General features: G+C 42.8%; 1 protein-coding gene across 1 annotated transcript in view; it reads right to left on the reverse strand.

The window, feature by feature from the left end:
* Pcsk5 (proprotein convertase subtilisin/kexin type 5) overlaps positions 1-18,289 on the reverse strand; it is a 418,647-nt gene that overhangs the window by 127,272 nt on the left and 273,086 nt on the right. The window contains 5 exon segments of the mRNA XM_038321071.1: positions 238-335; positions 4,391-4,475; positions 6,279-6,472; positions 10,109-10,211; positions 15,598-15,741. Coding sequence (XP_038176999.1) covers positions 238-335; positions 4,391-4,475; positions 6,279-6,472; positions 10,109-10,211; positions 15,598-15,741 — 624 coding nt within the window.

The raw sequence follows: 18,289 nt of genomic DNA on the forward strand, positions 1-18,289 counted from the left end.
TTTGCCAAGAACTCCTGTTCCTCCAAGCAGAAGATGCCACTGTGATATTTAAGTTTCCCCATGAGGACAAGGTGCCAAAGATTGGCTTTTTGTAAGAACTGGTGCACAATTATCAGGAGACATGTGGCCTTCTACACTCACTTGAAACATATTGAGTGTTACACGAAAGATGGCCAGGGCCAAATAAAACCCAAAGCCACAAGTAGGAAAATAAGGGGGGAAGTAGGAGACGGGTACCGGCACAGGCAGCACAGAAACGGTGACAGGGCTGGCAATCGTGGCCATTGAAGAACTGTCCATCCTCGCAGGTGACAGAACAGCGGGATCCCTGAAGACTGTGAGAAACAGAGACAACCCATAAACAGAATGTTGACCTATGACCAAGTGACAACGACACACAAGACTCCATATGTAACAGATACAATCTCTGCTCCGAGACCAGAGAGCTGCCAGACAAAGAAAATGACGCTAGACCTTTCTTGGCACTTGTTAGAACATCTGCAGTGTGCACGTGTGCTGCTAAGCCTAGGGGACATTCTCTTGACTCTGTGCTATAACCCGGCATATTTCAACCTTACTCAGTATCTAACAGAGTCTTCAAAAGTATTGGCAAGGGGCTGGAAAGACGGCTCCGTGGTTTAGAGCAATGGCTCTCGCAGAGGAATCGGTTTGGGTTCCCAAGTGCCCATATGACCACTTATAACTCTTCTGATAACTTCTTCTTGCCTCTGTGGGTAGGTGTGCATGTGGTACAGGCAAAACGCTCGAACCCATAAAGAACAACAAAAACTCTGACTGGGTGCAACATCTTATTACAGCTTTGCCACCTTTTGTTGGCTCAGTCACTTCAGTCACTCTGATGAGCAATCAGCAAAACACAACTTTGCAGACATCTTGACTTTCTTTGGTTGTATTAGTGTTTAGTTTTTCCTGGAGGTATCTCTACAACATTAATGAAATAGCTACGATTATGAGACATATCTAAGTTTCTAAAATATAAAATGAAAATGTAAACATTTTCTTCTTTTAAATTTCTGTCAGCTATGACATTGCTCATAGCCTAAAGTTTAATCAATTATCAAACTAATTAATTAATTTTTGAGACAGGCTCTCATGCAGCCTAGCCTGGCCTTGAATTCATTAGCTATGTAACTGAGAATGACCTTCTGGCCTCTGGGATGACAGGTGCATGGCACGGTACCAAGCTTACAGCTTGAATATTAAATGTAGTGATGAGGTGCTGGCCTGCTTTACATCCCACATCAATTAAACTTAAAAATATAAAGAGAATGTATATTATTTCATATAAGAATCACTGAATGGAAATTGAAATAGAGTGGGTGTAATCTTTGTTATCAAATTAATTCTATTGGACAATGTGGAATTATGGAATATGGTCAAATGGTTTCTACTTTCTAATATTCTGTATTGCTCCAGTTTATATCCTACGTGGCTGCTTTGTATATGGGTTATATTAATTTTGAAAACTGAATTTTACTTCACCCTCTGCTCATTCAAGAAACTGGGAAAGTCCAAAAATATAGCAGCTGAAGAAAAGAATCAAAAATACTCCTGTTAGCACTTTAATTATTTTCTTTTTGGACTTTAGGCAAGGGCATTTTTTTTGTCCTTGTTCTTAGCTACTTCACAGGTCTTCTGAGATCACATGGTCAGCCCAGAAGAGCCTAGGAAGGAGCCTCGATGTGACAAAGGGCAGCTTCACCTAAAGTACCTGTCAGTCTCAGGGCCTGTTGGCCTGTTGCCAACCAAGTTCTCACTCTTCCTCCAGCTCTACAGAAAAGCATATTTGCATCAAATGGATCCTTTTTGTGGAATGAAATAAGGACCACTCGAAATAAAGTACCACAGTTTTGGAAAAGATGCCTTGGCTCTCTATGAAAGGGCAGCGCTCTGAGGTTGGCTTCCATTCAGGAGGAGACAGAGGCTGCACTGTGTCGGAACTGATGATGGAAGGGGCGGGCCACAAAGAGCAGTCACTGAACCCTGAGTGGTCAGCTGCTCCCAAAATATGGTCATCTGAGGCCCACCGGCCCAGTTCAGGGCTGCCTCCACTCCTGGAATAAACGGACTAGCTCAGGTCAGGGCCAGGCCAGTTCAGGGATGCCTCCATTCCTTCTTGCATAAACCGGCTAGTTCAGGTCCAGGCTAGCCACTCAGCTACTGAGCCCTTGAGGTGGGAAATGAATTTTAAATTTCCATTCAGTTTTTATTAATTTATATCTATGTTTGAAAAAAAAGCTATATTAGATTCAGTTATTGCAGACTTCTCAGCACATTTGGAATACAGTGGCTTCATAAAATTTGCTCTTTCAATTAGATTTAAAAGCATCTTAATACAGATATTTCCCATAAACATTACTAAGTCTTAGGCATATGTTAGGAACTTATATGCCAGACTCCAGAGACTTAATAAGACAATAAAGGATGAGGAGTAGCTCACAAATAGTTTTCTTTTACGTTGGCCACATGTTGTAACGATAATATTTGGATATACTGGGCTAAATGAAGTATTTTATTGAAATCATTTCCCTTATAGTTTTTCACCCCGTTTAATACAGCTACGGGCACATTTACAATTCCATACATGGCCCTCCCATTTCTGCTGTGCGTTCTGCTTTAACTTACTCCATAAACTGTTCGCTGAGAAAAAAAATAAAGAACTAATTATGTACCAGATGTACGCAGTTCATAAACGCCATCAGACTTTGCAAAGTCGAGGCTACTTTCACCACTTTATAATAAGAACAGTGGAAGGCAGCAGCGGTTAAGTGACTTGCCCGAAATCACAATTAATAAATGGCCGAAGAGGGTTTCTATCGCACCATTTCCCTGTTCCTTTATGAAGAATTAAGTGGGGGACAGGAGAGATGGCTCAGTTGGTACAAGCACTGGCTCTTCTTCCAGAAAACCCAAGTTTGATTCCCAGCATCCACTTGGCAGCTCACCACTGTCTCTAACTCAGGCTCAGGGGATCTGATGCCCTTTTCTGACCTCCATAGACACCAGACACATACATGGTGCACAAACATACATATGGGAAAAATACATATGCATAACATAAAAATTAAAAAGGAAGAATCAGGCAGTTGAGTGGACTTGTATTTATCAAGATTATCAAGTACCGAGAAGCAAGGCTCTAGGTAACTAAGAGCATTTATGGAAACTGGATAGGTGCAAGTTATGTCCCCACACTGATGAGTGTCTGGGGTACCAGCCTGGTAACTGCCTACAGTATGTGCCTTCACTTTGCATCACAGATGGAAGGAGTGAAATACTCTGCCACTACCTAAAGGAATCCACTGTCGAGCGCCACCTCCATACAAAGCCAGAGCCCCACACAGGACTCAGCATAAAAGCGGCTGATCTTGTCCTCAGGACAGAGGCTTCACAATCGTTTGTGCTGCAGATTGCTCTCTTACGGTCTACCAAATAGCAGCTTTGGCCACGAGCAAATCATCAACTGGAGGAAAACACCTCCTGGTGTTAAATCTGTGTGCACACCGCAGATAGTCTAATGGAACTGAACCTGAGGTACCTGAGATAAGAGAATGGCTGGGTGTGTGGAGAGAAAGAATAAAGATAAGAGAATAACTTTCCACCACTGAGAATTGAATCAGGCAGATTAAAGGGTATTTACTGGCACTATCTGCCCAGTCGTTCTTGACTAGCACAATGCAAGTCAAAATGGATAAGGGATGCTTCTCAAGTGGTCATTTTACTTTTATCCGAGCCATCTTTCTTTTACAATTTTTATTTTTTTTACATTTATTTATTTTGTGTGTTTGTTTCAACTCCATGCATGCATGTGAACTACATGGCTGCCTTGTGCCTGTGGAGATCAAAAGAGGGCACTGGATCTCCTGGAACTGGAGCTACAGATGGTTGTGAGCTATCATGTAGGGGCTGGGGCTCGATCCCCAGGTCAGCTGCAAGAATAGCAAATGTTTTTTACTGCTGAGCCATCTCTCTGGCCACCAAATCTTCTTCTTCTTCTTCTTTTTTTTTTTTTGGTTTTTTCGAGACAGGGTTTCCCTGTAGTTTCTAGAGCCTGTCCTGGAACTAGCTCTTGTAGACCAGGCTGGCCTCGAACTCAGAGATCCGCCTGCCTCTGCCTCCTGAGTGCTGGGATTAAAGGCGTGCGCCACCACCGCCCGGCCCAAATCTTCTTCTTCTTTACAGAGAATTTACTTGGTATATAATCCTTCCTTAGCCAAGATAGCATCCCATTTCTTCCCATCTAATTGTAGAAAGGGTCAAGCCTAGGGCAGACGGAAGAGAATGGTTTCCATGCCGACTCTCACGGTTTCCGTCTGCCTCAATGGGCATGGTTCCCCAACGGCGGGGTCTCACGTTGACCTCAGCCTCTTACCTTAACCCGCCCTTGCACTCTGTGCAGTTGTGGAGTCCGGTGCACGTCTTACAGTTCTCCCTGCAGTTCTCACAAATGTTCTTCTCTGTTGAAAAGCAAGGAAGCACAGGTGTACATCAGTCAACCGCATCCCACAGGGAATGGAGACGTTCCAGTGTAGACTCATGTGCCCTCTCCAGCCTATGGGCTCATCTGGAAGGCTGCATTGAGAAGTTTAGGCAGCTGATGGCATGAACTGTTACCCCCAGGCAGCACCAGGCACTCGTGTGGCACGATGTGGACGGACTGTGGGAACTCTTAGCTGAAAACCTTACAGTTCTTACTTCTTCCCGCTCTCTTTTCAAAGCAGGGTTTCCTGGCTTGACAACAGGAAGTCTCCTCCATGAAGTGAGGGCAATATTGCTAAGTGATGAAGGCGATGCTGTGGACATGGGGTGTTGGGCCTTCTTGCTCAAGGCTTTTAGGACCATCTGCTGAGCGTGGCAGAAAAGGGAATGGACACTGAAGATTTCATGTGTCACCTCAAACAGGGCCATGGCATGGATGTAAAAAAGATTTTGTTTCAATAACACCTATGTTCTGTCGAAGTGAATTAGTTTAAATGCATACACCAGTATACACCATAAGTTTTCTTCTTCAATTACAAACCCAGGTCCACACTGCAAAAGCCCAGCAAACATGATGGCTTTATTACGAAAAATAGTGACCTGGCATATTTTTACTTTTAGCTTTGCTAAATTTTTGCTGAAAATTGAGTACATGCTCTGTTATGCCAGAGGGTAATAATAACATCTGTCTGTCTGTCCATCTGTCTGTCCACCCTCCCACCCAGTGTTGTTCACAGTCTTCTGTCTCTGCTCTTTAAGTGCTGATGTTCATCGAGGTTCCATGGAGATGGATTCCCATATGGACCTACTAGGTATTCTGTGTCTTTCAGTAAGAAATGCATAGCCCTTGGTAGTGTTCTAGCAGCCCCATACTGTGACATTAAGAACATAGGTTCAATAGGAGAGACACAGGGACCACTTGAACCAATGCCATACGGTGGCTGAAGTAACCAAACAGCTTCTCAAGAGTCTATTCCCAGGTTCGTTAGAAAGGAATAGCCTTCTGGGTGCTCAGTGATGGAACACACACTTAACACGTGCAAGGCTCCCTAAGAAATACCGCGTGTTTCTGTGGGTCTCTTACAACTCTTCTTATCTTCTAAATTTTCCTTCCCCTATCAAGGTGGATGTCATGTTCCAAATTTGGAGGCAAATAAGAACCTCAGGATAATCCCTATTCCTCCCAAGGGTGGAATGGGGGCCTGATCTACATAGAGAAATGGCCACTCTTGAAAAAAGAATTTCACTTCTGTAAAAAATTATTTTTTATTTTTTTATTATTACCATGTGTATGTGTGTGTGTGTGTGAGAGAGAGAGAGAGAGAGAGAGAGAGGGAGAGGGAGAGGGAGAGGGAGAGGGAGGGAGGGAGGGAGGGAGAGGGAGAGGGAGAGGGAGAGGGAGAGGGAGAGGGAGAGGGAGAGGGAGAGAGAGATTAAATATGTGTTGAGTGCATACTCTCAGAAGCATGGTTCTAGATTCCTGTAGACTTTCCTAATTCTCTTTGCTGAGTTGATTCTGCATCCTTCTGCTTTAATAAATTCCAGCTGCAGTTATATCTCCAGCATTCTGAGTCTAGCAGTAAGTCATTGTGGTGGGAGGGACTGAGAGGGTCCTTTGCTACAGGTAGTTACAGGCACCTCTACACAATACTTCTGAAGTATCTCTTTGATGCACTGGCTAGGTTCTGTTTGGTGCTAAGCAAAGTCCAGATCTCATGCATGGAGCTACTCAAATAAAAACCTTGTCTTTTTCAAAACCCAAATATTAGAAAGCAACTCACTGGTATCCTGGTACGACCCATCAGGGCACTGAGTAACACAGCTGTTGGTGTCTTCATTCAGAAAGTAGCCATATTTACAGGATAGGCACTGATCACTGTGGCTGCCGAAGCAGGACTCACAGTTGGGCGCACACTTCCGGCACCTCTTCTTGTCAGCATGGTAGTGGCCAGGAGGGCAGCTGGAGACACAGATTCTGCATTGTGGGATGGCAAAAGAAATGGATACTCATCAGTACTCAGACCTCAGCATTCTTGTGGAAAAGCTGACAGCCGCCTGCCGCCTGCAGGTTAATTTTCAAGTGGGATGCCCACACCAAACCAAAAGGACCAAATCTGTCTGGTAAAGCTTCCTCCCAGGCAGGAAGTCAGAGGAGCATTGCAGTTAGACTGCACTACATCCACTAAGCAGGTATTTCGTTGTCTGCTAGCATCTAATCACGGTCTACCTTTATAAGAGGAGTGATAATTGCAGTTTGAATCTCAAGGACTAGCTTGTGTTGAATCAGAGGGAAAACAAATATGAGTCATTCCTTTATGGAAAAGTTCATTAAAATAAGGTGTTCTGTCCACTTCTGTGTGAAGCCTGTCATATGGCTTGTGTGTACATGTACGTAGATGGGGTGTGTTCTTATCTAAATGGACACACACACACACAATTTTGTTCAGCAAAAATTTCTTTAAAAAAAAAAACAAAACCAACTTTCTTAACTGTCTATAACTGAAAGCAAGACTTTACTTACTTATTTAAATATTTATTGAGCACAAATTACGTAACAGACATTTTGGTTAGTTCAACAGACAGCACCAGCACCGAGACAGCTTAGAGCCTTCCTCCTTGAGGTATTTAACTTCTAGCTTGGATTTAAACAGAAATCTGAGCTGTGCTGTGTCTGCTTAGGTGTCTGAGCACTGTTCCCAGAATACAGTTTTACCTGAAAGTGAATGAGAAGGTGGGCTGGGCTGGAAAGGACATGACGTTGGTTGGATGTGCTTTGTGTGGGCAAGCATTAGTCTGTAGCTTGAATCAACAGGGAGATACTTGCATAGCTAGGCAGAAATCAGGGGCTAAGAGGCACAGGCTCTATTTCAAAGTCTAAAGTGGAAGAGTAAAGTAAGAACACAGACTAGCATGGATGGTTGTATGTTAGGGAATGTAAACAGAAAGTATATGTCTAGCCCAGACATGTCCAGGAAGGACAAACATAACCAGTGTACCAAATACTAAGTGACTAAAAAGTAAAAAGGACACAGAACTTCAGACAGGAAGATTAAGTTAAACAGATATATTTTACATCATGGTGGCTAGGGTTAATAGCAACATGTTGCATACTTGAAAACTGCTAAAAAAAGGTCAATTTAGAATGTTCTCATTATAAAAATTATAAGCATGTTGAGAATATAGATATTAAATAGCTCTAGTTATCCTACAAGATACAATGTTCATAAATATATGTAATCTATACTTGCTAATTGATAAAAGAAAGAACTAAAGGAGAGGACCAGCATGCTAAGTACACAGCCGATCTCACTCACCATGCCTCCAAAAGTAAGCATTTGCAGGTACATATAAATGTCATATATTCTGCATTAACCTGACTTGACTAGGAGATACACCTGTAGATATGTCTATGAGCATGGTTTCCAGAGACTGAATTGTAGATCCACCCTAAATGTAGGTAGCACCATGGTCTACAAGAGCTAGTTCCAGGACAGGATCCAAAGCTACAGAGAAACCCTGTCTCGAAAAATAAAAAACAAAACAAAACAAACAAACAGTTCTCTGGTTTTCTTTTGACAGGTATTTTGTCCCAGCCAGAGGAAAGCAACTAATACAGAAAATTAGTATTATGAGTGGTATTTTCTGCTGTGATAAACCTGACCTCATAGTATATAGGACGGTAAGAGGAATATGGAAGCATTTGGAAATTCAGGTTACTGAAGCCCTGAAATGCTCTAAGGAGAGCGTATGGGGCCACCCCCATAGCAATTTACCAGTCAGAATGCTGAGAGAAATGCAGGCACTGGAGGCCAGGTCCTGAGGTTTCAGAGGAAAATAAGGGGTCTATGGGAACCTGCATGAGAGTCATTTACATAACATTCTGCCTGGGTACTGAACATTGGCTTAATTAGAAAGTTTTAACTGGTATTTGAAGGAACTAGTTAAGGCAGCCTAATGTCCATGCTGGGATGTGGCTAGTGCTCGCTACTCTTAGTCAGATGGACGTTAGCGGGTGTTAAAAGATGTGAACAATGTGTCTGGGTGAGAGAAGCAGATGAAGGGAGTTTCCAACCATCACTAAGGACAGAGGTGTAATTGCTTGAGAGGTCTTGGTCCTTAAATTCCTTACTGGAGCAACATGAAAAGGGCCATTAGCAAGAGACCCTGCACACTGCTGCTTTTACACAGGGGCGGAGGGGCGGTGCAAATCCATGCGAGAGGAGGCTAAGCTGCCAATGCTGCTGACATGATGCCCTGATGAGAACAACGGACTTAGGGACACGTTTGCATCATGTTTAACTGCCAAGGCACACAGGCCACTACAAGTGTGGAAAATGGAGGTCGAGCTACATTTCACACTCACACCAGAACTTGTTGGCCTTTCTGGGCAAGCGTTACAATGTCATCGAGGCTTATATCAAGGTTCTAGAAAGCCACTGAGGGCAGTCAGAGTAAGGCAAGGTTAGATTGTCTACAAGAGGGATCTGAGAATTATGAAGCTGGGAAGGTAAGGCCTAAGCTGTAAGGGAGTCCCTAGGATGTTAGAGATGCCAGGACTATGGGATGGTCATGAAAGAAAGCTATAGGCAATGCGTGGAGCCTTTTTATGAGAAAGGAAACTATTACAGGTGGCAGAAGTGGAGAGGTTGGTATAGCCAAGACTGTTGGAGCTCAGTTTGTGCCAAGGGACATAGACACCAGACACAGAGCCGCAGAATTCCATGTTTGCTCTACTGGGTTTTGATCTTGCTTTGGTCTGACCTTTCTTTGCCACACCCCAATTCTTTAATTTTGAAATAGAATATGTATTCCATGTCATTATATACTGTAAATATGGAACCTGGTTTTATAAGGGATTGAAGTTAAGAGTAAGTATGCAAAAATTCTAAAGAGACTACTGTTAGGTTTGTTAAGATTAAGGGGATTCTTATAGATGTAAGAATGTGATGTACTTTACATTATAAGAGGTTTATGATTCTTGAGGATTGGAGGTGGAATGTTATTATTAACAGTGATATGCTGTCGTGTTGAGTTGAACCAGGTGTTGACCTGCACTGTCAACCTGGAGAGATCTCGAATTAGCTATGGATGTGTCTGTGTAGGTATTTACAGAGGGGTTTAACCTACGAGAGAAGATACACTCTGAATATAGACAAGATCCTCACATTATTAAAAAGAGGGAAAAAAGCACCAGAACTGACCAGAATTGCTCTGGCTCTCACCCCCCACAATGGGCACGATGAGACTGGCTCCTTTTAACCCAGCTCCCATGCTTTCTATGCCAGGATGGACCACATCTCCTCACACCGTGAGCAAAGCAATCCTTTCCCCCCTTAAACTGCTTCTGTCTGGCGATCTGTCACAGCGACAAGAAAAGTGACTACTAAATACCCTGATTTTTTACTGTGTGAATCAGTATGGTTTTCACCCACGAGAATGACAGGACTGTCACGGGCCTCAGCAGAAACATCCTTTCTGTGTTTAGAGCTTGGTAGAGGAGCCAGGAAATACAGCCTGTCCATGCGTACTTTATGCGGTTGGCCCCACAGGAATGCCTGGGAAATAAGGGGCATGCTTTAGGGTTCATGTGGGAACATGGCTTGTCTCTTACCTGGTGTTATTTTTCAGCTTGTAGTAGTAGTGCAAGCAGTCATTGCAGTGGTCTGGACCTGGCCCATCACAGCCAACCTCACTGCACTCAGCATCGCAAGGACCTTTCAAAAAGTGATTAGAAGTTAGAAAGAGGAAATGATGATAGTAAATCAGTTTAGTCTTGACGTTGGAATAGAATAAGATATTTTAGCCCCTTGCCATCACGTAGTGACAATTTCTTTAAGATGGAGGAACAATGGTCAATGTAGCTATAATCTCAATACTGAACTGTTGATTGAAGCCAAACCTCAATTGCTGAAGAGACAAGAATAAAAATTATAGGCATGGCCTGGTATTTATAAGACATATGGTAGCCTTGGGGCTTTGGGAGAGACAGTAAGCACTTGAAATTCATAAGAACTGTTCCACTGTAGCAGAATTACTATGCATAGCGAAAAACATATGGTATTTATTGAAAAATGAGAAGTTAGATAGTTGACAAAAACTATTACTTAACACCAAGAGTAGGTTTTGTATCTGGTGTAAGGTCACTACAGCCACTGAGTATCTCTGAAATAATACAGCCATCATGAAATATCATTGTGGCATATGGCACAAACTTATCAGCCCCTGGTCTTGGATCACAAAGCACAGAAAGATTTAAGTTTGTGTCCCACCAAAGGTCAAAGGGCAGCTCAACAAAAGAGATGACATATAAATTCAAAACTGCAAATGAGACTAAAGAAGTCCACACCTAGGATGAAGGTTCCCAAGTTCTTGTGTTACACTTCTTTGTTATTACATGAGGAAAAATTCATAGTAAGCAAAAACCATGCTGGAGGGGTGGGCTGTGCTGTGATTGACACTGAGCATTCTAGTGGCATGGGTAATTGAGGTAAGTGTTTACTCCTTTCTTCTTGGTCTCCAACTTTTATGATATTTGGCTTCATCGTTTTCAAACCCCTTCCCACCAGAGATTCTTGTGATTTTGAAGACCAATACATAATTTCCTGAAATATGCAAAATGTAGGTAAAGGGGATCACAAGTGCTTAAATTCTTCTTGCTTTAATCAAAGGGATTTACTGCTAAACCTCCCAAGGTGTCTTTTAGCCATTAGAGAACTAGGCTCTGTGACTACTCAGTGCACAAGTATAAAATGCTAGAACTTAGGAAGAAGAACTTCGAAAGAGAGGTGCTAGTCGCTGATGAGGACTTGACTGTCTAAGAGTTGCAATGGCTTGCCCAGCATCACATGACTTGGAAAGCTGGGATCAAGAAACACGCAGAGGTCTGGTACAGATCTGTTTAAAGGAAGCGAATCATGTATTTGAAATGTCCTCGTGGCCTGAATGGAATAAGTGATTTTCAAATGCTGAGGGCTTGAAGGAATTACTAACAAATTCCAAGAGTCATTTGACAACACTGTTTATTTCTCTTTCCCCAAGAGTCTTAAATTGATTTCCAAATTAAATTTCACAGCTAGTACAACTTGGGAGAGTCCAGTCATCTAGCTCTGTGCACCAGGGGAAGGGTGGCTGTGTGGTGTGAGGTAAGGCAGCTGTATGTATCAGAATCTCTGATAGTCAGTGAAGCAGTCACCTGGGCCTCTAGTAAGACTGGCCTCTAGTGAAGGTTTTACACACATACATACACACACACACACACACACACACACACACACACACATGAGAAAGAGACAGAGACACAGAAAGATAAACATAGTTAGCTCTAAATTTTCACTAGATGCTATTTTTATAAGTTTAAAAATCCCACAAATATGTATTTGTGATGTGTGCCAAGGGTCTACGTATGGCAGGCTCACGTGCTATGTTCTTTCTTTTGCAGTCTTAAATTGCTTCAGATACAATACAACATTGTGAATTTCAGGAGAAGGGTGACAGAAAATTGACTTTGTTCTCTTACAAGTGCCAACACCAATGCTTTAGAAATGTAATCAGCAAAGGGGAAAGGATGTGTAATTCTGCTCCGAATTTTAACATTACCAAATCGGAATCTAAATTTGTTAAAATTGGGATGCAAGAAAGAATAAAAGCTTATTTAGTATTGTGTTCCATTTATGATGTTGGATACCCTTTCTCCTGTCATAGAAGATAAAATGGTTTCTAGTTATAATATAAACAGTAACATGACAAGCTCAAAGCAAAAACAAGATGAGACAAAAGCTGACAGAACCTCACTCTGGTTAGCTCATTTGGTCTTGATCTTCCAAGCATGTTATTGACCCCAGGATACTACCTACTTACAATAAAAGAACCCAGTGCACAGTTAAGATATTTTGATAAAATATTTACGTCAGCATCAAGAGAAAATTTCTGAACTATAAGAACAAAACATCTTTGTTTAAAAATTCAGCACATTTCTATGCATAAATACTTTTCTATTAATGCTATGTATCATATTTGGCAAGAGCAGGGTGCCCCTAGAACTGGTTGCCAATGCAACAAGACAGTATTCAGAAATAAAAGTTAAAAATTTGTAATAGCCAGATCCTGGAAACAACCTAGATGCCCTTCAGTGGAAGAATGGATGAAGAAACTGTGGAATATATACATGCTAGAATACTACTCAGCGGTAAAAAACAATGACATCTTGAATTTTGCAGGCAAATGGATGGAAATAGAAAACACTATTCTGAGTGAGGTAACCCAGACCCAAAAAGATGAACATGGGATGTACTCACTCATAATCGGTTTCTAGCCATAATTAAAGAACATCGAGCCTATAAATTTGGGATCCTTGAGAAGATAATAAGAAGGTGAACTCCCAAAAAAAGATATAGTAATCCTCCTGGATATTGGAAGTAGACACGATCGCCAGGCAAAATTGGGAACTTGAGGGTTGGGCAAGACTGGGCCAAGGGAAGATGGGGAGAGAAAACTGTGAAGGGGAGAATGGGGGGAGCTCGGAGGAATGGGGTGCTTGGGATATAGGAAGGGTGGATACGGGAGCAGGGAAGCATATATCTTAATTTAAGGAGCTACCTGAGGGTTGTCAAGAGACTTGACCCTAGAGGGGTTCCCAGGTTTTCAGGGAGACGCCCCCAGTTAGTTCCTTGGGCAGCTGAGGAGAGGGAGCCTGAAAAGGCCAGTTCCTATAGCCATACTGATGAATTTCTTGCATATCACCATAGAACCTCCACCTGACGATAGATGAAGAAAATGACAGAGCCCCACATTGGAGCACCGGACTGAGCTCCCAAGGTCCTGATGAGGAGCAGAAGGAGAGAGAACATGAGAAAGAAAGTCAGGACCGTGAGGGAACCTCCATCTGGCGACAGATGAAGAAAATGACTAAGCCCCACATTGGAGCACTGGACTGAGCTCCCAAGGTCCTGATGAGGAGCAGAAGGAGCGAGAACATGAGGGAGAAAGTCAGGAACGAGAGGGGTGCGTTCACTCATGGAGACGGTGGGACAGAACTAATGGGAGATCACCAACTCCAGTTGGAATGGGACTGATGGATCATGCGACCAAACCCGTCTCTCTGAATGTGGCCAACAGCGGGGGCTGACTGAGAAGCAAAGGACAATGGCTCTGGGCTCTGATTCTTCTGCATGGACGGGCTCTGTGGGAGCCTTCTCAGCTTGGTTGATCACCTTCCTGGACCTGGGGGGAGTTGGGAGGACCTTGGTCTTAGCATAGAGTGGGGAACCCTGATGGCTCCTTGGCCTTGAGAGGGAGGGATGGGAGGTATGCGTGGAGGGGAGGGGAGGGAAGGGGGAAAAGAAGGGGAGGGAAGGGGGAGGAGGAGGGGAGGGAGGGGGGAGGAGGAGGGAAGGAGATGGAAATTTTTAAATATAAAAAATAAAAAAAAACTTGAAAAAAAAAAAAAGTTTAGAAAATTGACTTTAAAACATACAAACCAAATAGAAAAGTGGACAACATGTTTAGTTAAAAGACAAAGACACAGTGGGGTAATAAGCTTCCTAAATACTGTATACATAGTGGAACAGTATGGGCTATTTCCCATGACAATGAGACCAAAAACAACAGGGTGTAACAATAAGAAGAAAATTATAGGAGGCTAAATGATTCCAGTAAAATGGAAGACTAATACAAAAACAATTTTTCCCATGGGACTGCATGTAAATCCCAATTAAGTTCAAGTGGGAAACTCAAATGTGACTTTCGTCATTTAATAGTTCATCTGAAGACCAGGGGGACGGCGATCTTTATAACAACTGGAAGTAGATGTTTGACAAATATTAAAATAGACTACAAGGGTTGAAGGTAGGGTATGTGCTCACAGCACGCCAGGCCCCCAGCACAGGAGAAGAAAGGTGAGAAGGGGAAGGAGAAGTTAGTGGTTCTGTTTGATTTTGTGAACTTGATACATGCAGCGTTATCCAGGAAGAAAGACCTCAGTTAGGGAACTGTTTTCTATCTGATTGGTCTCTGGGTATGTCATATAGCATTTCTTGACCGATGTGTGTGTGGGGGGCAGGCCAGGGTGGGATGTGCCATCCTTGGGCTGGTGGGCATGGGGTGTATAAGGAAACAAACTAAGAAAGCCAAGGAAAGCAAGCCTGAAAAGGATCCTTCCTCGGTGGCCTCTGCTTCGGTTCCTGCCCTGGCTTCCCTTCTAAGTGAACTATAAAGTACAAGCTAAAATAAAGCCTTTCATTTCCACATTGCTTTTCATTCTACACAGTAATAGAAAACAAAGTAGGATGGGGGGGGGAAAGAATGAGAAAGGAAAAAAAGTAATAAAACTAAAATTGAGAAAAGATGCTAGAGCAGGTGATTTTGGTTTACAAATTATTATGTTGACGACTCAGAACTAGTGGATTAGCAGAGACCTTGATATAAGAACTCAATAAACTGTTGTAAAGAAAGCATCAGAGTTGGTAAAAGGGGCAACTGCTCAGCCAATGATGTACATTTGTTTGGAAAATAAAGTCAGTTTCAATCTGCCCTGTGTACACCAAACCAAACCCATCCAGATGGAAACAGCCAACTGGAGAAACATAAAATGATTACCAAGACAAAGCATGTGGATATTTTGCTGATATTAAAGGGTAAAATTTCTGAAAATAACAGTGATAAAAATATTCTATCTGAAGTATAAGGCATGTCCTCTATTAGTAATTTCTGTGAAACTGCATAATAAAAGTCACTTTGGAAAAGGACAGCCGAGGCTCTTTTCAGGAGCCATGAGACAATGTGGGAGGCAGTAGCTTACTGAGTTCTTAGAGGCAGAGAAGGGAATGGCCAGCACCTTGAATAGAAACTGGGCAAACCAATGCAACAGTTAATCTTGAAAACTACAGCGAAAGCATGTTCAGTTTTACGAGCAACCAAAGCTATAAACATTTAAAAACTAATGCACACACAAATATTTGAGGAGGAAAATATTCCAGGCTATGGGATAGATGCTGAATAGAATATATATCATACCACATCTTTGAAGCATATTCCACTACATCTATTCCAGCATGTCATTCCACATGCCAGGAACATGCCTGAGCTTTCCTATGTCCAACTCACCTGCATAATCTTCAGCCCCATAGTCGTCCGTGGGATCTTCCACTCGGCTGTAGCGGAAGCGCTCTACTTTGGGAAACTCATTGGTTGGGGAGTAGGGCTGTACAGATGTGCCATAGAGGACCAAGGACCATTCTTTCAATTTACCTTGAGAAACAGGAACAAACACAGAGTATGAGCAGATAATCTCAGATAGTCACTTAACTTCTTTACGTTAGTCCTTCTCAACAAGAAAGAGCCAGAGTGGAGGAGCGGCAAGGCCAACAGGAACCATACCTGATGCAAGGGGGAGAAGTGCACAGTCCTAGCATCTACAGAACTAAGTATTTCCCACTTCACACGCTACACACTCACTGTGTACCTACAGCAGGGAAACTGGGAAATAAACATCCTTCCTATAGTGGGATCAAGGAATGAACCGCAAATTATGAATATTTAAGAGATTACTAGCTGTCTAGGGAAGACTTCATTGCTTGGGGTACAAAGGTCTTACCTCAGCGTTTGAGATGTTTTTGGTGGTGTCTGATGTGTTAATAAGAAAAAACAATTCTTTTTGCCACCTAATCCCATAATCAGTTGTTCAGTATGTGTATTTAGATGATTCTAAAAATGTCTGATGTGCAGTCATTAGATATGCTTGGCTATTTAAATGTAAATGAACTAAAGTTAACTAAAAGATTCAGGTCTTCAAGACGGCACTGACTCATAAATCCATGGCCATGGATAATAAACTACATCATTGCAGAACCTTTTCCTAGATAGTGTGGGCTATAGGGAACCCCTCACTCACGGTGTGACCCTAACAAGTCAGTGGTTCATCAAGCTAGACATGGGTGGATTTTTCTGGGGGGGGGTCTATTGTAGGTACCATATCTCAGGAAGAATGGACTATTTTCCACCTACCTGGAAAAAATAATAAAAGTAAGATTATTCTGAAGGCATTTTATTTATGTGGTTTTTAAGTCAAATAATCTTTCAAAAACAAAAATATCTTTATTTCACTAATTAAGAACGTATATGGGCATGTGTGGAGGTCAAAGGATACTTTTTGGGAGACAGTTCTTTTTTTACCATGGCGGTTCTGGGGATTCAGTTTAAGCGGTCAGTCTTGATAACCAGTGCCTTTGCTTACTGAGCCACCGGGCCAGCTCCACCTCCAAGACTTTCCAGTTCAGAACCACAGAAGCTGAGAAGTTATGCACTCAGGTTGTAGAACCTATGTGTTGAGCTGGTATAGTGTGGGTTTGTATGTAGTTTGCTCTTGGCTACCTTTTCTCTGTTAACTGCTGTACTTTTCACAAGCTGAAGGCTGCTGGTGTGAGCATTTTAAGCAGCATGCATAATAAGCACTGGGGAGAAGCAAATGGCCACTAGGCATAGGTGATTTATTTGATGACTTCTTGTCTCTGCTCTTTCTCAGAGTTGGGGCTACAGGCTTGTTCCTGGGGTTACAGGTATGTAGATGCCAGGATACCCAGCTTGTTAGGTGTGTGCTGGCCTCTGAAGTTTGGTCCTTAAGATTGTGCAGTGGCACTCTTAACTGCTAAGCCATCTCTCAAGCCTCCACCTGGATGCACCATAGGGTTCGACCTCTCTATTTATAGGGCCTTAGATCCTACATGGCAATATAGAGCATACATGGAACAGTCGAGGGTCAAGATACTCAAAGCATAATGGTCCAAATGGATATCTCCCACTTCCTTGACAGGCAGGCAAAGCGGGGGTGAACCTGAGCTTTACCCCAACTTCTCCTGAGCACCTCTGCTTAATGCAGCTCAGTGGAAGTGAGTTACAGTCATGGAATATCTCAGTGGTCATGTTCTTAGTTAGAACATGGCTGTAAGTCCTGAAGTGTCTCTCAGGTCTGGCCCTTCTGCAAATGGACAGAGCACCAGGGAAGGCATTAATGACAGCTGAAGAGGGGTCTGTGGACAGGTTGGGAGCTGCATGCTTACTAGCAACTTGATTCATTTCTGAGTCAGATACTGCCCAGTGTTCTATCGTGGGCAATGAATGCTCCCCCTGTCTGTGCATCCCTTTATTATATGATGCATACACACACTGGCATGAAGGGGGTCAACTGACCTGCAGCTATGGAATCTTAGAGGGCTGGAAAGGATCCCATATGGTAATCTCCAGACTGTACATTTAAAAGGGTTTTCTTTTCTTGTGAATTAATGTGCCTATAATGAAATTTACAGCATTGTAGGCGAACAAGCTTAGCTTTTTACAATCTACAGAAAAGAGGGTCAGATGTAGGTGTTACAGGATTTGTGTTTCCTTGATACCAAAATGTTTGCTCTTTGCTTCGTGTTATTAAATCATCCCATTTTTGTTGAGGACTTGAAGATGCACAAACAACCCAACGTATGTATGAAACGACTCTCGCACAGAATGGTGACGCCGCTCCAGGAGTTCTGTCAGGACATGGTTGTGACACATCCCTCACGGGTTGATGTGCTGAGGGCCTGTTCTATACACAGCGCAGCTTGGAGAGTCAAACCTTCAAGAGGTGGGGTCTACTGGAAGGTAGTTAGGCTATGGGGCTCCAGCTCCATGGATACATTCATGGTGGTCTCTCAGAGTGAGTGGATTCTGTAGGGGTGGATTAGTTCTGGAGCGAGTAGGCTGCTAAATGAGCCTCCGGAACTGTGAGGTAAACAGACCCTTTTTTCTTTACGAGGTAACAGTGTCA

The sequence above is a fragment of the Arvicola amphibius genome, chromosome 1, assembly GCF_903992535.2.
Source record: "Arvicola amphibius chromosome 1, mArvAmp1.2, whole genome shotgun sequence".
Lineage (NCBI taxonomy): Eukaryota > Metazoa > Chordata > Mammalia > Rodentia > Cricetidae > Arvicola > Arvicola amphibius.